At 44.3% G+C, this 18,887-nt stretch overlaps 1 protein-coding gene across 1 annotated transcript; it reads left to right on the top strand.

The window, feature by feature from the left end:
- The first annotated feature begins 1,746 nt into the window (after positions 1–1,746).
- On the top strand, positions 1,747–6,756 carry ADRA2C (adrenoceptor alpha 2C). The gene is made up of 2 exons (XM_090035502.1): positions 1,747–4,353; positions 5,452–6,756. Exon 1 carries the CDS (start codon positions 1,876–1,878, stop codon positions 3,193–3,195), a length of 1,320 nt encoding a protein of 439 aa, XP_089891628.1. The 5' UTR covers positions 1,747–1,875; the 3' UTR covers positions 3,196–4,353; positions 5,452–6,756.
- Positions 6,757–18,887: the final 12,131 nt, after the last annotated feature.

Below are 18,887 nucleotides of genomic sequence, written 5' to 3' on the forward strand. Positions count from 1 at the left end.
CGGATTACAATAGGATTTATGTTTTAAACTGGACAAGAGTTGAAAAACAAGGGCACTTCCCTAGATGTGGACATGGTATTTTATATGCATCAGTCACTAGATAAATGCCTAAACAGGCCAGAGAGGAGAGACCAGAATCCAGCTCTCACACCTCCCAACACAGCCACAGCCTCTGGCCTAAGGAATTTTGAATACTTTTCTGCATGATGGCAGGGCTTCAACAGGAATTGTGGGCAATGGCCCCCGTGCCTCATGCAGAGCCTGAGTCAGAGCCTCACTGTGCCCAGGCCACTCTCCTGGGAAGTGGGAAATGTGGAGTTAGAACAGTATTGGGTGTGGGAGAGCTCTAACCACTAGGAGCTTATATATAAAGATGGGAGCTCACCTGATTTATGACAACTGATGTTACAGTAACACCTAGGGCCCAACCAGAGCCATTTCCGTAGTTCTGTGATGGGCAGAGTGATGACAGAGACATGGTTAGCCGTGTTAAATGTGCACCTTTTAGACTAATTAAATTAGAGTTGGGTATAACATAAGCTTTCATGAGCTCACGTCCCACTATCTGGGTTTGCAATAAGAGAGGCCACTATTACAGCATCCAGTCCTGGCAGGGTGTGCTTCAGAGCCCATTTACTGAACCCCCGGGGGACTTAAGTAGAGGAATGCGGAGGTTTTGGATCCTGCGAGCGCTTACTTGGAGACGGGTACCGAGCTATTTGGACTGAAGGCAGTTTGGGGTATACGCAGAAGGAGATCTTGAGGAAGAACAGGTGAGTTCAGATGCATCCCGGTTTACTCCGAGGCTTAATGGAGGGATTTTTTGCATTGTACTTCTAGACCTCGGCACCTCAGTTCCACCTCCATGCTGCTTGAGACACCAGAGCCTTTTCCTGGATCTAGCCCTGATCCCTGGGAAGAGGTCAGGCATAATGCTGTCTGCTAATACGTCTGGACAGTCCATCACCACGGCCGCCTCTTAAAAGCTAGATCTTGTTCTGAATCCAGCCACCATCGCCCTCAACGGTAGCGCGGACGGAGCTCAAAGGCTGGCTCGCACGAAGTCCCCGAGGCGAGTATTTGTGAGCGACTGGCGCCTCCTGAATCGAGGGGGGCACGGACAGCAGCCGCCAACGGCAGCGGCCCCTCAGGAGGGCACAGCCCTGCCAACGGCGTCAGGGGAGGCACCGGCGGGGGGGGCACACGCACCTCCTACCAGGCGCCTACGGCTATCCTGTCGTTAAAGCGCTGACAAAGTCTCCAGCGCCGCACGAGACGCGCAGCCAGCAGAAAAAAGGAGGCGACTCCCGCCTCAGAGAGCGTGTCAAGTCAGGCACGGCGAGAGGGCCGCTCCGGAGAGACAACGTCGCTTCTGCTGCCCTCGCTTTTGTGACACCGACTCGCCCCCGGCCGCCCTCGCCTCCCCACCGCCGCGAGTTTTGAACTCCGCCATCGCCAGCGTCCCCCAGCACGGCGGCCCCATCCCGCTCCCCGCAGCGCCCGTCCGGAGTCCCGCGGCGGCGGGAGAGGCTGGCTCGGCTCGGTGGGCGGCGCGGGAGGCGGGAGCCGGCGGCTCGGCTCCGGGTGCGGCCACACTGACCTCTAGCGGGGAGCGGCGCCGGGACGCTCATTTAACCAGGAGCGGGAGGACGGCGGCGACTTAGACGCGGAGCAGCGGCGCCGCCCGCGCCGGCGACGGGCTCGCGGGCGGGCAGCGGCGCGGGGCCGGGGCTCGCGGCGCGGGGATGCAGCAGCAGCAGCAGCCGCCGCCCTGGCGGGGCGGCCCCGGGCCCGGCCCCGGCGGCGCGGGCGCGGGCTGCGGGGCGTAGCAGGCTGCCCGCCCCCCGCCGCCGCCGCCGCCGCCGCCGCCCCACCATGGATGTGCTGCTGCCGCTCAACGCCAGCGCGGGGCCCCCCGACGCCTCCGCCTCGCCGTCCGCCTCGCAGCTGCGCCCGGTGCCGGCCCCCTACTCGCCCGCCGCCGTGGCCGCGCTGGCCGCCGTGGTGGGCTTCCTCATCGTCTTCACCGTGGTGGGCAACGTGCTGGTGGTGATCGCCGTGCTGACCAGCCGGGCGCTGCGGGCCCCCCAGAACCTCTTCCTGGTGTCCCTGGCCAGCGCCGACATCCTGGTGGCCACCTTGGTGATGCCCTTCTCCTTGGCCAACGAGCTCATGGACTACTGGTACTTCGGCAAGGCGTGGTGCAACATCTACCTGGCGCTGGACGTGCTGTTCTGCACCTCCTCCATCGTGCACCTCTGCGCCATCAGCCTGGACCGGTACTGGTCCGTCACCCAGGCCGTGGAGTACAACCTCAAGCGGACGCCCCGCCGGATCAAGGGTGTCATCGTCACCGTGTGGCTCATCTCGGCCGTCATCTCCTTCCCTCCGTTGATCTCCATGTATCGGGACCCCGACGGGGACGTCTTTCCCCAGTGCAAGCTCAACGACGAGACCTGGTACATCCTCTCCTCGTGCATCGGCTCCTTCTTCGCGCCCTGTCTCATCATGGTGCTGGTCTACATCCGCATCTATCGTGTGGCCAAGCTGAGGACCAGGACCCTCTCGGAGAAGCGCACGATGCCCGAGGGCTCCTCCCAGACTGAGAACGGGCTGAGCCGGGCCACTGGGGGCTGCACCTCTCTGAGGATGCAGCCCGGAGAGAACGGCCATTACTCGGTGCACCAGTGGCGCAAGGCCTCCGAGCTGGAGGACATTGAGCTGGAGGAGAGCAGCACCTCGGAGAGCAGGAGGAGACGGAGCCGGGAAGAGCACCCCCGTAAGAGCAGCAAGAGCCAGTCCTTCTCCTACTCTTACTCCTCCAAGCACTCCAGCCGCCTGTCCCGCACCAGCAGTCGCTCCGTGGACTTCTTCTCCTCCCACCGCCGCAGGAAGCGCAGCAGCATCTGCCGCAAGAAGGTCACTCAGGCCCGGGAGAAACGCTTCACTTTTGTGCTGGCAGTGGTCATGGGGGTCTTTGTGGTGTGCTGGTTCCCCTTCTTCTTCAGTTATAGCCTCTACGGCATTTGTCGAGAGGCATGTGAGGTCCCTGGGACACTCTTCAAATTCTTCTTCTGGATTGGGTACTGCAATAGCTCCCTCAACCCGGTCATCTACACCATCTTCAACCAGGACTTCCGCAGGTCCTTCAAACACATCCTTTTCAAAAAGAAGAAGAAAAACTTCAGGCATTAGGTTGGGGTGATGCAGATGGAGGAGAGGTCTGCGCTGAGCCAGAGCAGGGAGGGGAACAGGTTTGCCCCGAGACAGAGTGGAGTGAAAGGGGGAAGGGGCCTGCATTGAGCAGGCATGGCGTGGACATGAAGGATCTGCCCTGTGTTAGAGTGAACCAAAGAAGGGGGTTGGGAAGGCTTTGCACTGGGCAGACTGGAAAGGGGGGAAGGGATGTGCACTCTGAGCTGGAGTTATGGAGAAGGGGTCTGCTGTAAGCTGGTGGGGATGGTAACAGAGGAGTTTGCAGTCAGTTTGAGTGGAGGGCTTTGTACAGGCTAGAGAGCACTGGGGAGGGGGATCTGTACTACGCTGGACTGAAGTGGAGAGGAGAGGAGGAGGAGGAGGCTACACTAGATGAGCTGGAGTGAAGTGAGGGGTCTGGGCCAGGCTGGAGTGAAGAGGAAGGGAGGGCCTGAGCACTGGAGCAGGGATGGGAAGTGAAAAATAAAAAGGAAGCAGTGTGGGGGGGTGCAGTGTGTGTGCACTGACCCTGAAGTGAAGGGGAAAGAAGTGCAGTTAGTTGTTGCTGCAGTGAGGAAGGGGAGTGAGGAGAAGCTGTACTGACCCTGGAGGAACGGGGAAGGGTCAGGGTGGGGCACTGTGTTTGGGGGAGGACGACCTGTCAGGGGTTGTGAAGTTTGCTGGAGGTCAAAAGAGGGGACTAGCTGCTGGAGTTCGGCATTGGGAGATTTGGGTATTTATTTGCAATGAGAGCACCTGGGACATGTGGCGTGCTCCTCCCAAGAGGCAAACAGATTTTACTGGTGAGATGGGAGGAGAGGCATGAACAAGATGCCAGCAAACAGGCACTGACCATCTTTGATAGCTGAGAGGATTTATGTGTTTGCCAAAAAAAAAAAAAATCCTAGAGAACAATCCAAACTCTTTTCTAAATAAACCTTTGTTATTCTAAACCCTTCTCAATGGTGATTTGACGCAAGGCTTAAGGCAAAGCAGGGTCTTAGGGGCTTCCTTTCCCTCACAGTCCTTCTTGTGTATAGAGCTGAGCAGGAAATGGTTTTCTTGTCTTCCAGTTTTCCCCATCAGGATGAACCTAGACCTTTGGAAGTTTTTCACAAAAAAGGAAGAGCACACCACCCTCTACAGGATAATGTAGTGGTGAGAACATTTGCTTCTGTTGTGGGGAAACCAGACTCAAAGTCCTGGCACATTCCCACCAAAAGTTTCAGTTCCAGTGAATCAACATTTTCCAACCAAATTACTATTAAAAAAATCCCCTGCTAGCTCTACTTGCATGTGCCCTTGGGATTTTCTTTTCCCCTCTCTCTCAGTACCTGACAGGCTTTTCTCAGGGGCTGGTGTGGGTGTTGGTCTCAGGGTGCCTCCAATTCCCACGTGCAGTTGGATGCACACTGCCATGCAGATGTTCAAAGGAACACGGATTGCCACATCACAGGGGTCTTTAAATCCCTCAGCGTTACAGTCTTAGGGCAATTAAGTCTTTTGCATTCATTTTTAAAGAGAAACCTACACAGCCAATTTTCACTGATAGACGTGAATATGATAAAAGTAGATCTGCTCCAATTCTTTCTTTCTTTCTTTGGTATTTGTACTTCTGGATTAAGATTTAATATTCTTCTTTTAAGGAATGATTAAAACAATTTCCCCCCAGTGGATTTACAAAATCTAATAACTACTTGATGGGCAGGATGAAAGACTGTGTGGCCTCTGTGCATTCATCAACAGCAAAAAAATTCCAATTGCATGTAAAGCTCAGCCAAACATTTGCAGAATCAAACAGTCCTGTCCTCCCCCTCTCTCCCCTACCCCACTGTGCGCTGCAAAGTGTGCTTGTCTGTGGGGGGGAAATGCTGTTCCATCTTATTATGCATATCGCCCGCTCCATAGGCAGTAGGATTTGGCATCTGCCTCATGAACCTTTCCATAGTAAACAACTCTTTGAAATGGGATGAAAACTAATCTAATATTGCAGGCATCTTGAAGCAGCCAAATTGAATCTATAGCTTTGAATCAGCAGATACCTATTTTTTTTATGTTCTCTGTTCTATAAAGAACGTGCCCAGAGACCTTCCTCACTTGATATCTCTATGGCACAAGTACAAGTAATAACCTCTGAAATTGTTTAATCTACTTTTGATAATTCCCCTCTTATTTAAACCCACCCTCACCAGTGAATCAAGCAGGTCTTTAGTAGTTAAAGTTTTGGTGTTGATTAAATAAACAATTTACTTTCAGGGTCAACTCAAATGGGAGCTGTGAGAAGAAAGAACTAGACTACTTCATGTAACCCATTATGAATGTGAGCATTTTTTTTAAATAGATATTTTTAAATTTACACTCCTTAACTGCCTTGATATTTTTTTTTGTTTTGATGAAAGAAGGATTCATATTATGAACAGGTTTGGAGGTTCACATTATTTAAGGAAGAGGCATTAAGGCTCATTCTTAAGCTGTGGAAACCATTGGTAGTTTGGTGTAAGTAACTCTCTTGGTTCAATGCACACCCAAATATTAGAAAATAATACAAATAGGTGAGATGAGAAAAATTCAAATAGTTTTCTGCAAAATGGAGAATTGGTTTTAAAATGATATATAAGGAAGTGAGATACGAACTCTGGTGGTTTGTATGAGACTGTAGTGAAGCTAAATAAATTGTTTTTTTTAATCTGAACAAACTATAATTTCCAGAGCTACCAAAGGAAGACATACTACACAGGCTACCTCGGAGATATTAGACAGCTTCATTTAAAGTGATCCTTTTTCACCAACATAAAAGTCTGTATTTGATGTTTTGTGCTCAGCTTGGAATGGTTTCCTAGTACATGAATGCACATTTCAGTATTGCTTTTTAAATCAGATTAGTTTGCAGTAAATACAGTCTTGTCCCTTTATTTTTCTTTATGAAACTGGCAGTCTGAAAATGAAGAGGTTATTAATTGTTACATTTTAGTGTTGGTAATGTTTGTATGGAAGAACTGACGTGCCTTAAAAGTAATTTCTTTGCCTTAAAATTGTTCTGTAATGATACAAACATGCAAGAAACAGTAGCTTTATTCTTTCTTTTTTATTTTTTCCTAATGGACCAAAAAAGGATCCATGCAGGTACTAAACATCTGATTTGTATAGCACTGTACTTGAAAACAGGCTATTTCCCTATGATTTTATTTTACCTCTATTCACAATTACTTAGCTGACTGCATGCTTCACAGGAGTATTAATTCTTTTCCTCTGAATTAGATATAGACAAATACTTACCCTAATTGGTTTAAAGATGCACAGCAAAAATCCACTTGTAAGTATATTTTCCTCTAAATTAATGGAGGCAGGTGATTTCTATAAAAATACTTTTGAATGTAATGTGTTTCAAATAATTAAATTAGGGCCAATTAATTTTTAAGAACAGGATTCTATTATTGTTTGTTATAATGTTGAAGACTGGAGTAAGCCTGTTTATAACATATTGTGTGTCGTTAATACGTCATAAAAAGTTTATGGCTTTACAATTCACTTTGTGGTTTGCTTCCACTGTAAATTAGCTAAAGGTGTACACAGAAAAAAAAGTCAAGGTAGCCTGACTTCTTAAAGAAGGAAGGAAAAGGGCTTTTTAAGCTTCATTTTTGTCCAAATGTATTTTTGATCAATTCTTGTGAGCTGGTTAAGATATTCACACTCAGTTACTCCAAACGAATGAAATATTACTATAAAACCTAATTGATCTGAACAACAAGCATGTAATCTGTAACTTTATACTTGCTCATTTTCACTGGGCAGAAAAGTCCTTTCTAGTGTATGATGAGAAGTGAATATGATGCTTTTAAGAAGCAGATTCCTAAACCACACAGTAATTGCAGAGGAGTGAAATATCACCACAACTATCAAGCTAGACAAACCTAGCTGGAACTAGTCTTGCACTTCTTAGTCAGAAAAATTTTCACTCACTTCATGGCAGAGAGTGGAGAGCACTGCCTGAGTAAGAACTTCGGAATCAGCTTCCAGTTTGTAGGCACATCAACATGTGTGCTTTAATGCACCTTAGCTATTTTAATGCACATTAAAGCATCACAACAAGTGTTTTTTCTGCTAATACACATTAAAATAGGCGAATGTACCTTTTTCTGGTATTTCACAATGGAAGTACTAAATTAATGTGCATTAGCAAAAGTTCATTAATGAATGTGTAGATGTGTGCCTGGGTCAAGCAGTATTATGCTCTTGGATTATCTAAAATAAGAGTGGGTCCCTTTGTGCATGTGGGTGATTTCCATTTGGGATTTGATCCAAAACTTAAGTATTGCTTTAAAAATTAAAATGAAAACCAACCTCCAGTAACCTTATTCCCACTGATATAACATCTCATTTTGTTAATAACCCCCTTGACTTTACTTGTGGGATTACTTGTGGTTGATGGAGCTACTCAGTATGAGTAAGGCTGTAAGAACCTGGCTTTAGGTTCCTTTTTTTTCAATAGATACAACTGAAATATATAAACAGTACCTTATGAATAGTTGCTCATGCAATTAATTCCTCAAATATTTCACTCAGTAGCAACTGTTCAGTCCTTCCACAAAGCAGGGAAATGATGTAAAAAAGATATATTGCTTAAGTTGAGTAACAAACTCCACTGTACTTTATTCAGTAAGCTGTATGAAGAATATCATTTGATTATCTCTGTTTCAGGGAAGTAGGAAGCTGTTTATCCCTGCCTTATGGCACTTGGTATTGCATATAAATGGACGCATCTATCACCTCCAACATGAAGTACTAAATAAATGCATATTACGTTGTGCTAATGATGCTTAATGTGCAGTAGCTTATTAGCACAGTTTTTTACATGCTGCTTTAATGTGCAGTAAAATAGGCTACTGCACATTAAAGCACACATGTAGAGATGCCCACAGTACCCTGTATAGAGGGCACTTTTGTTCCATTTGTAGGTTGCTTTTGGTAAAGTCAGACATGCTGCTGGCATGGTATTAAGACCACCTATGTTATTTTGAGTTTTCTCTCTCTTAAACTGTGGCTATGTATCAGTTCCATTAAAGGAGGAAAGTATATGCATAAGCTGTGCAAAGCGAGTGCAACACAGTGGGCATATCTACACACGTCATTAACAAGCAGCAATTATTAATGCAGCAACTATTAATGCAGCAACATGCAGCATTAATATGCAGAGCTTATTATAAACTAGCCAGCAGGCAGCCCCTGCAGTGAAGCATAGCTAGGTTGGTGTTTACAAGTCCTACGCTGCTGCGGAGTTTATTAGTCTTGTGCGTCCTAGTAGAGGTGCATGTATAGACACTGAGACATTTACTTCAACTTCGCAGTAAATGTCACATGTAGACACAATCAGTATTTGTAATGCTCTCTAGGGCTGGAGTGTGACACCATTTGAAGTAGCAAATATGTGAGTTGCTCCAAGAAGGAACCCTACTATGGGGAGTAAATTATTGAAGTCCTTTACAGATTGAAGGTCACTTCCTCCTCTTTGTACCACCTCACCTCTAGTGAAGCTCTGTTCACTTCTCTTTCTGCTTTACCCACTAGCTTATGGGGGAAAGGGTATCCTGATAAAATCTGCTGATTCTTGCACCCAGGTTCCTGGTTCAAGTAAGTCATGCTATATTTGGTTGAGGGGAACTTCTTCTTTTGACTCCCCTGCATAACAAGCTTGCCCTTTGTTTTTGAAAATAAGACAAAAAAGCCCATTCGATGTCTGGATGTTCCTGTCACAATCCCAGTGTTATCAGTGATGTTCGAGTGAAGCCAAATGAGGCCTCCTGTTCATAAAAAATCAGCAATCCTTTTCATACATCTTGTGAAATTTCTACTGAGACACAGAAAATAGAAGCAATTCCTCCAAATAAGCTAAATGCTGTCAGAGGAAGCAGGTTTCTTTCTACAGTTTCAAGAGAGGGGGCATGGCAAGTTGAGGAAAGATTAAAGGAGAGCTGCTCCCTGGAGCATTATACCCTACCAATCTGTAGACACTTCTGCATGTAAGATAAGGTTGACTATGTCTGCTTTGCCTTTGGGCCCTTCCAAACAAACAAGAAAGACTGGGGGACATCACAGGTAAGAAAGCAATGGAAGTACATCTCTTGATGGAGCAAGGTTATCACTAGAAGGAATTATATGGAGCAACAAAGACCAGGGCTGGACACAGGCATAGGCAAAATAGGCGGCCGCCCAGGGCCCAGATAGAAAGGGTGCCCCAAAATGGTGAAAATAATGATTATTATTATTATCATTATTGCTGGTGGAGCAGGGCCCTATACGAAATGTTCTCCCAGGTCTGCCAGGAGTCTAGGTACGGTGCTGACAAAGATGCAGGAAGCACTGGACCACCCTGAAAATTCCCAGAGAGCTGCAGTTTCAAATGGTCACAACATATGCTTCCAGAGAGTTTTTCATGCTTTGGCTTAAGTTTACATTTAGAGCTAATGCAAGCTTGGTTATCCATGTAATAAATAAAAGTCCTTAGATTACAACAAAGAACTTTTAAGGCATTTTCACTAAGTTTTATGAGGCATGGTTTAGGCCTCCATTACTGTAGTATTTGAGCACTTCCCAGATGTTTATGGATTTATCCTCACAACAGCCATAGGAGGCAGGGAAGTATTTTCATTCTTACAGAAATGGAAACTGAGGCACAGATGATATTGGTAATTGCAGTGTTTTGAGGACTGGCTTCTCACCCCTCCTCAGAACCAGCTTTTCTTTCATTTTTTCAGGTTTTATTTACATATTTAGATCAACTGAAATTGGCACAAAATAGCAGACTTTTTCCTCTTTCTTACATCTATGCCATGGTTTCTGTTGGAGTGGAGTGTGATTATGTCAATAAATAGAACTGGCTCTAAGACAATTTTCTCCATTTTACTGTTCTGAAATAGATAAGAAATGTAATAAGAATGCTTAGTTAATTTGTCTTAAAATATGTTAGCAGAAAAAAGGTTTTTTTTAAAGGGCCCAAAATATAAAATATAGCAGCAAAAGAATTTCCCTTCCTTTTGCATTCAAATCAATTAGTCATAAACGTCGTCAGCATTTTTATGAACAACAATTTCGTTTTTATGATATCCTCATCTGATAGCAGATATCATCCACTGATGATGAGAACTGAAAATGAAGATTTTTATTTTCCTAAATCCTGTTGCGTCTGCCACAAATAAATTATACTGCAAGCAGTTCTTGGTGAATATTGTCCAGAGAACTTAAAAAAAAAAAGCCAACCAAACAAACAAACAAACAAAATCGTAATGGCCCTGGCACTTCTACAGCTGTTATATAAGTATTGGGGATCTTCATTTAATTAAGAAATGACATAGTATTATGGATTGCACTTTAAAATGAAAATCAATTTAGTAATTCAGAGTTTATCATGGGGATGTCAGTGCTTAGCATATATTTGTTTTTAGACTGAGGGACTGGCCTTATCGAAGTTGTTCCATAATGTTAGTTCAGCAAGAAACAGATTCAATAATGGACTTGGGTACCTAAAATGAGACACTTTTTTCCTTAACTAATGTCGTTCTCTTAACTGTCTAACTCTAGTTTCTGGTAATAGTATCTAGGAACATGAATGAGGCAACCAAATTCCCAGCACAACTCATAGAGAAAATGGGGTGCCTAAGAACAGGATCCTAAACAGTGAACTCACTGAGCACAGAGCCATCTAAAACTAGCCAACAGGAAACACTGAGGACAAGAGACGATCTGAAATTTGTCCTTTTCTGGGACTTGCGAAGGAGATCCAATAAAAGATAGGGGAGACCCACAAAGGGGTTAGGCACCTCAACTCCAACTCATTTCACTGGAAGTTTTGCCCTGGTTGTTACCTTTAAGTGTGCCTTTTAGGCAGGATTTCAGTGTGTAAATTTGTAATCCCAAAAGCCTCTGCCTAGGTCTGGAGATGCCCATAGGATCAGGCTCCAAACAGAAGAAACTCCTAATGCCTGCATCCTGACTGAACGTGAGCATGAGAAAGACACTGAGCTACTCATCAGACTGCAGCATTTCTGGGCATATGCAGAGAAACAGCTCAATGATCCCCAGAGGAGTGAAAAACACCTATGGAGACTTGGCACCTTCAGGGTTATGTGACAGATGTGTGGGGCTTTTGGGATTGCTATTTTGGATGTAGGCACTTGCATTCTGCCTAAGTCCTTGTAGGATGTAGCTCAAACTAACCAACCTGTTAGCCAAGTTTTTCTGAGAGGGGCAAAAAGATAAGTAGCTTGTTAAACTAGCAGTCCCATAACCTATCAAAGTCAATGGGAAAACTCATTTTCTTCACTAGGACCTGGACTGGGTGCCAGAACATTTGGGAAGCCTGGTTTTTTATTTCATGACTGAAGTAGCAGCAACAAAAACAGTGCCTTTTCAAGTATGTGATATTGTTTCCAGCAGGGAATAAATATTCATACCTTTTTATGCCATTGCTATTTAACCCTTTAAAATTCCTTAGAGCAGAAAGTTTGTTTTTTCTTTAACTATCATTTTTTGTGTTTTGTTGTTTTGCACTAGTAACTGAAAGTGAAATCTTGGCTCCATATAAGCCAATAACAACACTTCTATCAATGTCAGGATTTCACCTTTATGGCTTTGGGTGCTTGGGATTACAGTGTGGTACATTTTATGTAGAGATCTAACAGATACATAACTCTGCAGGTCAGTAAGATGAGGTTCAGAAGTTACTTGCAAACCAAGTCGGGGCAGAATGAGTAAAACCAACTCCCTGATTCCTGAGTCTTCTTTTTACAGTAGCAGAAAGATCCCTAATCAAGATCCCAGTGGGATAGATGTTTTGAAATTGGAACTGTAATCAGATGGAACTGTGGACTAAAGGATGAAGCAGACAGATGGGAAAGGGAAGGGAGGTGGAAGGACAAGGTTTTAGTAAAATGAGTAAGGTTTGCACATTGGGCAGTATTTTCTGTTCACCGCCTACATAGCCATTAGATCATATCACCTTCCTGGTGATTTTAACAGTAATTTATTATTAATCCAGTGAAAATAAGAAGAAAGTCTAGTAAGGGTTAGGGATGGAACAGCGGTTAAAGAATTGAATTAAGCTCAGGAAACCTAGGTAATTATTATTACTCGGTTTATTTATTTGTATTATCAGAGCATTTAGGAATCCCAAACATGGATTAGGACCCCATTATACTAGAAGCTGTACAAACAGAGAACAAAATGACCATCCCTACCCCAAAATGCTTATAAATGTGGATTTGGGACTTGGCACAAACTTGCTGTGTTTCACTTGTTATACTTCAGGGTCCATCAGTAAAATATTGATAACACTTCCATAACACTTCATGGTATATTGCAAAGGCAAATTCAGGAGTTTTTGTGAGCAACTCAGATACTGTGCTGGGTTTTATAATTATTTTGCGGGATCCATAATGCTGCTATTAGTACTTATTCGATTATAGCTAAGTGTTATCACCATTACACATTTGTGTTTTGAATAAGATTTTACGGATGTATATTTGTGCAAGTGGGCTCAAGGAGACTGGTGTTTATTTTTTTTAAACTAATGTCCATCTCTGGAGACCTTTAGCTAACTAACCAGACAGAAATCAGAGGTTTTATTTTGCTTCTTGGTATATCAGAAACTGTGCATTGGTTTTGTTATGTTTGTCCTGGGGCTTTGACACCAGCTGTAGTGTAGGAAAAAGTGCTTCCAGGCTGATAGGCACAGAATATATATTGTAAATATAAGGTAAAACTATACCTGCATTGGCAGTAGCAGATTCAGCAGAAAATAACTTTAGATTCACAAATGCAGATTTAATATATTTATATCTTACAATTCTGGCGACAAAATTAAAGGTGCAGATGGCAGGAAAGTTTCTGATGGCATGTATTTTTTATCCACTAGAAAATGCCAGTTTGACAAAGTCTAACCGTTCTACAAGAATATTTAAGTGTTATCTGCAGAGCTCTGCTTGTTTCCATACTCCCAGCTTTGAGGCAGCCCACTATGGCCGTTTGTAGATGACACGGGGGTCTAATTCTCCCTAAATTAAAGCAGTAGTTTTTTAAAAACACCGCTTCAATTTAGGGTGAAGTAAACCCCTGTGTCGTGTACACCCATGTCAGAGCCCAATCCTTGCCTGCCTTTTCAGCAGCAGGGAAGGGAGAGCGAGCTGCTGGTGGGCAGAGTGGTCCCTGAGCTGTGGGGAGGGAGATGTGGGGGGGCTGGTGCTTCCCTCTGTGGGCACCCGGCTCAGGCAGTCCTGGGGGCATCGCAGCTGCGGAGGGAAGCATTGGGCCCCTGCATAGCTCAGGCAGGCAGGCAGGCTCAGGGGGGAAGGAAAGGGGAGATCAGGCTTGTTGCTTTTTAAAAATTTTTCCTTCTGTGGAGTCTGCCTTCCCTGGCTGCTGCTGGGCTACCTGCACAGCCCATGAGCCACACGGAGCCTGGTGTTTCCCTCTATGGCTGTAGGGTAGGAAACTAAAACTCCTTAGAGGTGTTTTACTTTGCAGCACCCCAAAGTCATTTGCTGCATCTCAAAGTCATTTAAGGCACATTACACCGCTGAATGTGCTACGGTGGCTGGAATTAACACACAATACACTGCCGAATGTGCAAACAGCAATGCCATTAAAGTGGTGCAAAAGGCATTTAACCCACTTTAAACCCTCTTTAAAGTGTTGTCTACAAACGGCCCGTATGGACTACACTCAAAACCAGGCATCCCAGAGTTCTCAGGTTCCTTAAGCAGTCCACCTTCCTGCCTGGCAAGCTGCCCTGGCTCCTTAAGCATTGGGAGGTTTGAAAATGCTTTGGAAAAGCCAAAACAGAGAACATGTTGACATTTTCTGAATGACATTTTTGGAATTTTCAGTCCATGGGAAATTCTGAAATGTCATGCCAGTTTGGAAAAAAAGCTCTTTCTTGGGCACATCTACACAAAATATTTACTGCTCAGTAGATTAATTAGGTGCGCAGTAAACATCTTGATGTCTACATGTGCACCCCTACTAGGCTGGAGTAAACTAATTTACTCCACAGCAAAATATTACTTGTAAATACAAGTATTCTCCTGCTGTGGAGTAAAAAACTCAGCAGCACATGTGTAAACACTGCAGGGGCTGGCCAGGGGATGTGGATGCTTCAGTGTGGGGGCTGCCTGCCGGCTAGCTTTAGACTGGAGCACCCTTGTGCCCCTGCCCACCCCTCTCTAACACATTGAGCCCTGGGGAGCAGCCCCAGGCTAGCAAGCTGACCACAGGAGTCACTTACCATCTGGAGCTGTTCTGCCTTGGCTCAGCATGCTGCGATCCTGGACACATGCAGATGTGCACCTTGCACTCCAGAGCTTATTGATGTGCATTAATAGGCATGTGTAAATGAGCTTTTCTCTTCTCTTCTCTCCAAATTTTTTAATTTCCCATGAAACAGGGATCATAGTTTCTAGCCAGTAAGAGGCAGGCCTGACAGGCAATTTAATATCACTTTTTCTAGAAACAGGGGCCAGATCTAGATGTGCAGCCATGTGCAGTTTGTGGCACTGCACACCTTTTTGTACTGCTATAAACTGCATGCCTGGGACATTAAGATGTGCCCCACACTGGAAATTTGGAGGTCAGGGGCAAAACTTGCTACAAGGAAATCCTGGTAGCAAAAAAGACTGCTGCTGCTTCAAAAAAGTGGTGTATACCATTGGAATGTGCACCAGCAGACGTGGGGGCTCGGTCCTCCTGGGAGACATTCTGGCTTCTGGCCAGTGTGTCTCCCCTCCTCTAGATCCTCTCTGGCTCCTCCAGCATTCCAGGAGATGGGAGAAGCATGGAAATGGCAATTTCCCTGAAGCAGGGCATTTTGCCCTGCACCAAAGCTCATGTGCAAGTGCGTGCACAATGGCAAAAAGTACCGGCACAAATTTGTGCCACTTTTTTTTCCACTGCAGGCCCATGCCCCTGCATGTGAGGATGTGCACTGGGAATGCTACTCAATTTTCAAATGACAAATTAATAAGGTAAGTTTTAAAGATGATTCTTCTTCCTAGGTTCTTTGGGACTGAAAGCCTGAACTGTTTTATGTTTAGTATCTAATATAATGCAGCTCTCCAGTCTTACACGATAAGCCTGAATTTTACTGACTATCTTGTACATTAATGCAGTAATCTGCATGTGCTGTATAACAGCAAAGGTTAGGAAAATGTTAACTACAGACAGCTCATCACTTTGGCTAGGCTGCTTTTACAGAAGGGAGATTTTAATGTGAATTCGCATTCCCAGCAATGTATTATATTTATTAAAGTGTGTTTCTTGTGAGTGAAAAAAGAAATGCTGCAGTGCAACTTCTAGGTCAAGTGATATGCAGCAATATGGATTCTACTGTATCGTGCTAAGTTAACAGTTGGAAATTATATGGCTTTTTGTACCTGTAATTTAGAACCCTTTACTGAATTGTGTTGCTTTACTTTGCACCTGCTATTTTCTATTTTCTGTTCTTAATATCACTTCTGTTACCATAGTATATGAATACCTCATGGCCTTTAATCTATTTAGCCTCACAGGGCCTTTGTGAGAGAGAGAAACATTATCATGCCCATTGTACAGATGAGAGATAGAAAGGGTAAGGACTATATTCACAAGCAGACTTAGGCACTGAAAAGCTACCTAACTCCCACTGTAGGTGCCTACATCTACAACTGATCCTCTAAACCCCTGCTAAACTGCTGCCTAACTCTGGTGCCCAAACTCTGTGGATTACTGTCAAAATTTTGAAGTAAGTTCCCCAACTGCTTAACATTCTGCTTCTGGGCATGTGCATAACCACCTCATCTTTTATTCCTCTGACATCATATATAGGCCCTGTGAAGTTCCACAAATTAGATGTTCCCCTGTCTAATTTACTTGAGAGGTCCTACTTAGTAGGTATTCTCACAGCATGCCTACGGGTTTGGGCTATAAATAAATGCGGTGATGGTGAAAGCATTCAGGGTGGGTGGAGAGGAAGGGAAGGCAAAGAAGAGAGACTAGGATTGCAGTCCCTGTTCCAGCGATTAATGACTGGATTTGCATTTTTCTCTATATGCATGTCTGGCCCATCAGCCTAGAAAGTAATGCTCATTCATACATTCTCACTCTCTTTCTGGACCAATAAATACTGAATTATTCTATTTAGCACAGATCAGAATCAACAGGAAAGAATGAGAGTGCTTCTCACCTCAGCATAGCCAACAGGATGGTGAGTAAAACACTATCCTGGGAGGCAAAAGGTGCTCCTTCTTAGGCAGGGGTAGACACTGAAGAGGATGAAGTCTCCTACATGAATACAGTAAGTGACAAGTTCTGAGTAAGTGCTCTAAACACCAAGCTATTGGTGGGACTCCAGCAACTATCATTTGAGAGAAATGACTGATATCTCCAATCTTGAAAGAAAGAGTGTAGACACTTACCTTCACGAGAGGGCTCACTAGTGAGAAGTGAGGTGAGGTGCATCTCACCAGGTTTTTGGGACATGACCATCTAGGTCTAGCAGAAGAACCATTTACAGAATATCTACAGTAGGCTAATTCTACTGCACATTAGCATGTTACAGTGAAAGCCGTGCTAGAATTAGTCTACTGCACATTAGGGTCATGTAAAAAACTTGCATTGTCAGTACTGTGCAGTAGCACTGATTATGGCTCATCAAGTTAGTACCTGTTATTATAGGTACTAAACTTAATGTGCTGTAATTATGGTGCATTAATGCATGTGTAGATGTGCCCTATGACAGCTTGAGTATACCAGGACAGGTCTAGTTTGTCTGAAATTAGACAGAGCCGCTGGAGTGCGAGTTTCTGACAGTATTGGCATCATTCAAATTGATACTGAATGGTTTGAATTTTGTATACACTAGGGGAAAGGTATAGATTAAAAATGCTAGCCTGGTGAATAGGCTGTGGAGGTTGGCTTAGGGGCTGTTCAGTGGTTAAAGTCAGCCCAACAGGGGGAGAGGGTGTGTATGAATGACACCTTCTATCACACTCAAGTACTAGAGCTGTATTTCATTAATCATGATGAGTGAGTCCCTAACCTTCAGTCCTAGTGCTTGCATTGGCAGCAGCTCCTACTTCTGCAAAGTGAGAAAAATGACCAGATCCTCAAGCTGATGCCAGCAGATTGGACTAGAGGTACTACTCTTAAGTGTTAGGTTAATGCCCTAACCATTGTCCCATTCTTCCTCATGGGGAAGTGATTAATAAGGGGATTAATTCCTTCAATACTACTGCAATCACTTAGCCATGTATTCTAGTGCCCAGGACCTCCTCTAACCCTTGAACATACTTCCTCTACTTTCTGTAGAATTAAGTAATAACACACAAGGGAGTAAGTAGCATATTGTTAGTTCAGAAAGAATAAGTGGAGTTAGCTCAGTGACCCAACAAAAGAAATGTCCATACCTCACACGCCCAAACGACTACTGTGTCCTGATAGCACTGTATCTATTAATGTATTTTTTCTAAGTGGTTTGTCATGGTGGATGCCCTAACTGGTAGCATGTTATTTGTGCATTGACATTTGGTGAACTGAGTGACTCTGTGGATTTAAGATAAGGAGAACAGATATTTTCCCTTTGTGACCATATAAGGGAGCTACTCAAATCCTGAACATCAAGTGAACCAAAGAAATTTCCTAGCAGTATCCTCAAATATACAGTCAGTTTTCATCACAAGCTGTGCAAGTTCTGTATATGCAACTGGAGACAGGATTTATCCCTAAATATGGTTATTAAAGGAAAAACAAGGAAAAAATGTTTTAAAAGCTCTATGAGGCAAATGATGAAGGGGAAAAAATCTGACAGTTACTAGAACACTGGAGAAAGACATGACAGCAGCTCATCCTTATGTACCACTACTACTTGCAACCTGGGCTAATTGCACAATTGAAACTACCCTCCAGACAACAGCAGCTTCAAAGATGGTCCCTAAGTTTTGTTTTCATTAATTAGATGTCCTTATTAAATTCAAAGTAAACCCTGATTTAGCTTTATTCTGCCTTTCATCTGAGAGGGAAGAACACATTGAAAACAGAGATTTTACATGGCTGTTCTGTTACAGAGTGGTTAAGCTGTACTGCTATGATTCTGGAAGCTGGAGTTCAAGCCCTGCTATGGATTCATGCCAAGGGCTGTGCCCCTCCCTCCCTCCCCCCCATGCCTAGTTGTACCTGGTCATTCAGATTTAGGTATAAGTGATGGCCAGATGTGGTGCTGGACATATCATTCCCTTGTGTGCTGTTGGCTATGAAGACTGCTGACCTAATCATCCCAGCCTGATGAGCTGTTATCCTCAGACAGACCTTCCTTTCCTTGTGAAAATGAACATGATATGTGGCTCTACTAGTTTAAAAATTAATTAGGACCTCCTTAGTCAGGGGTGGAAACTGAATAGTATGAATGCTTGGAAATGAATTGCAGTAGGTGACACATTCTGAGTAGGTGCTCTAACCACCAAGCTGCTGGGCAGAAGGAAGGCTCCAGCAGCTCTCATTTGAGAGAAAGTACTGACATCTCCATTTTTGAAAGAAAGAGCGTGGGCACCTATCTTCAGAAGAGGGTTCAGTGCAAAGAACCTGGAATGAAGGAAGTTAGTTAACTAGTATATCTAAACTATACTCTGTAAAGTCTCTCTCTCTAAACTATATTTAACTATATATCTCATTTA

This window comes from Crocodylus siamensis, chromosome 2, assembly GCF_052110815.1.
Source record: "Crocodylus siamensis isolate JL-2025a chromosome 2, ASM5211081v1, whole genome shotgun sequence".
Lineage (NCBI taxonomy): Eukaryota > Metazoa > Chordata > Crocodylia > Crocodylidae > Crocodylus > Crocodylus siamensis.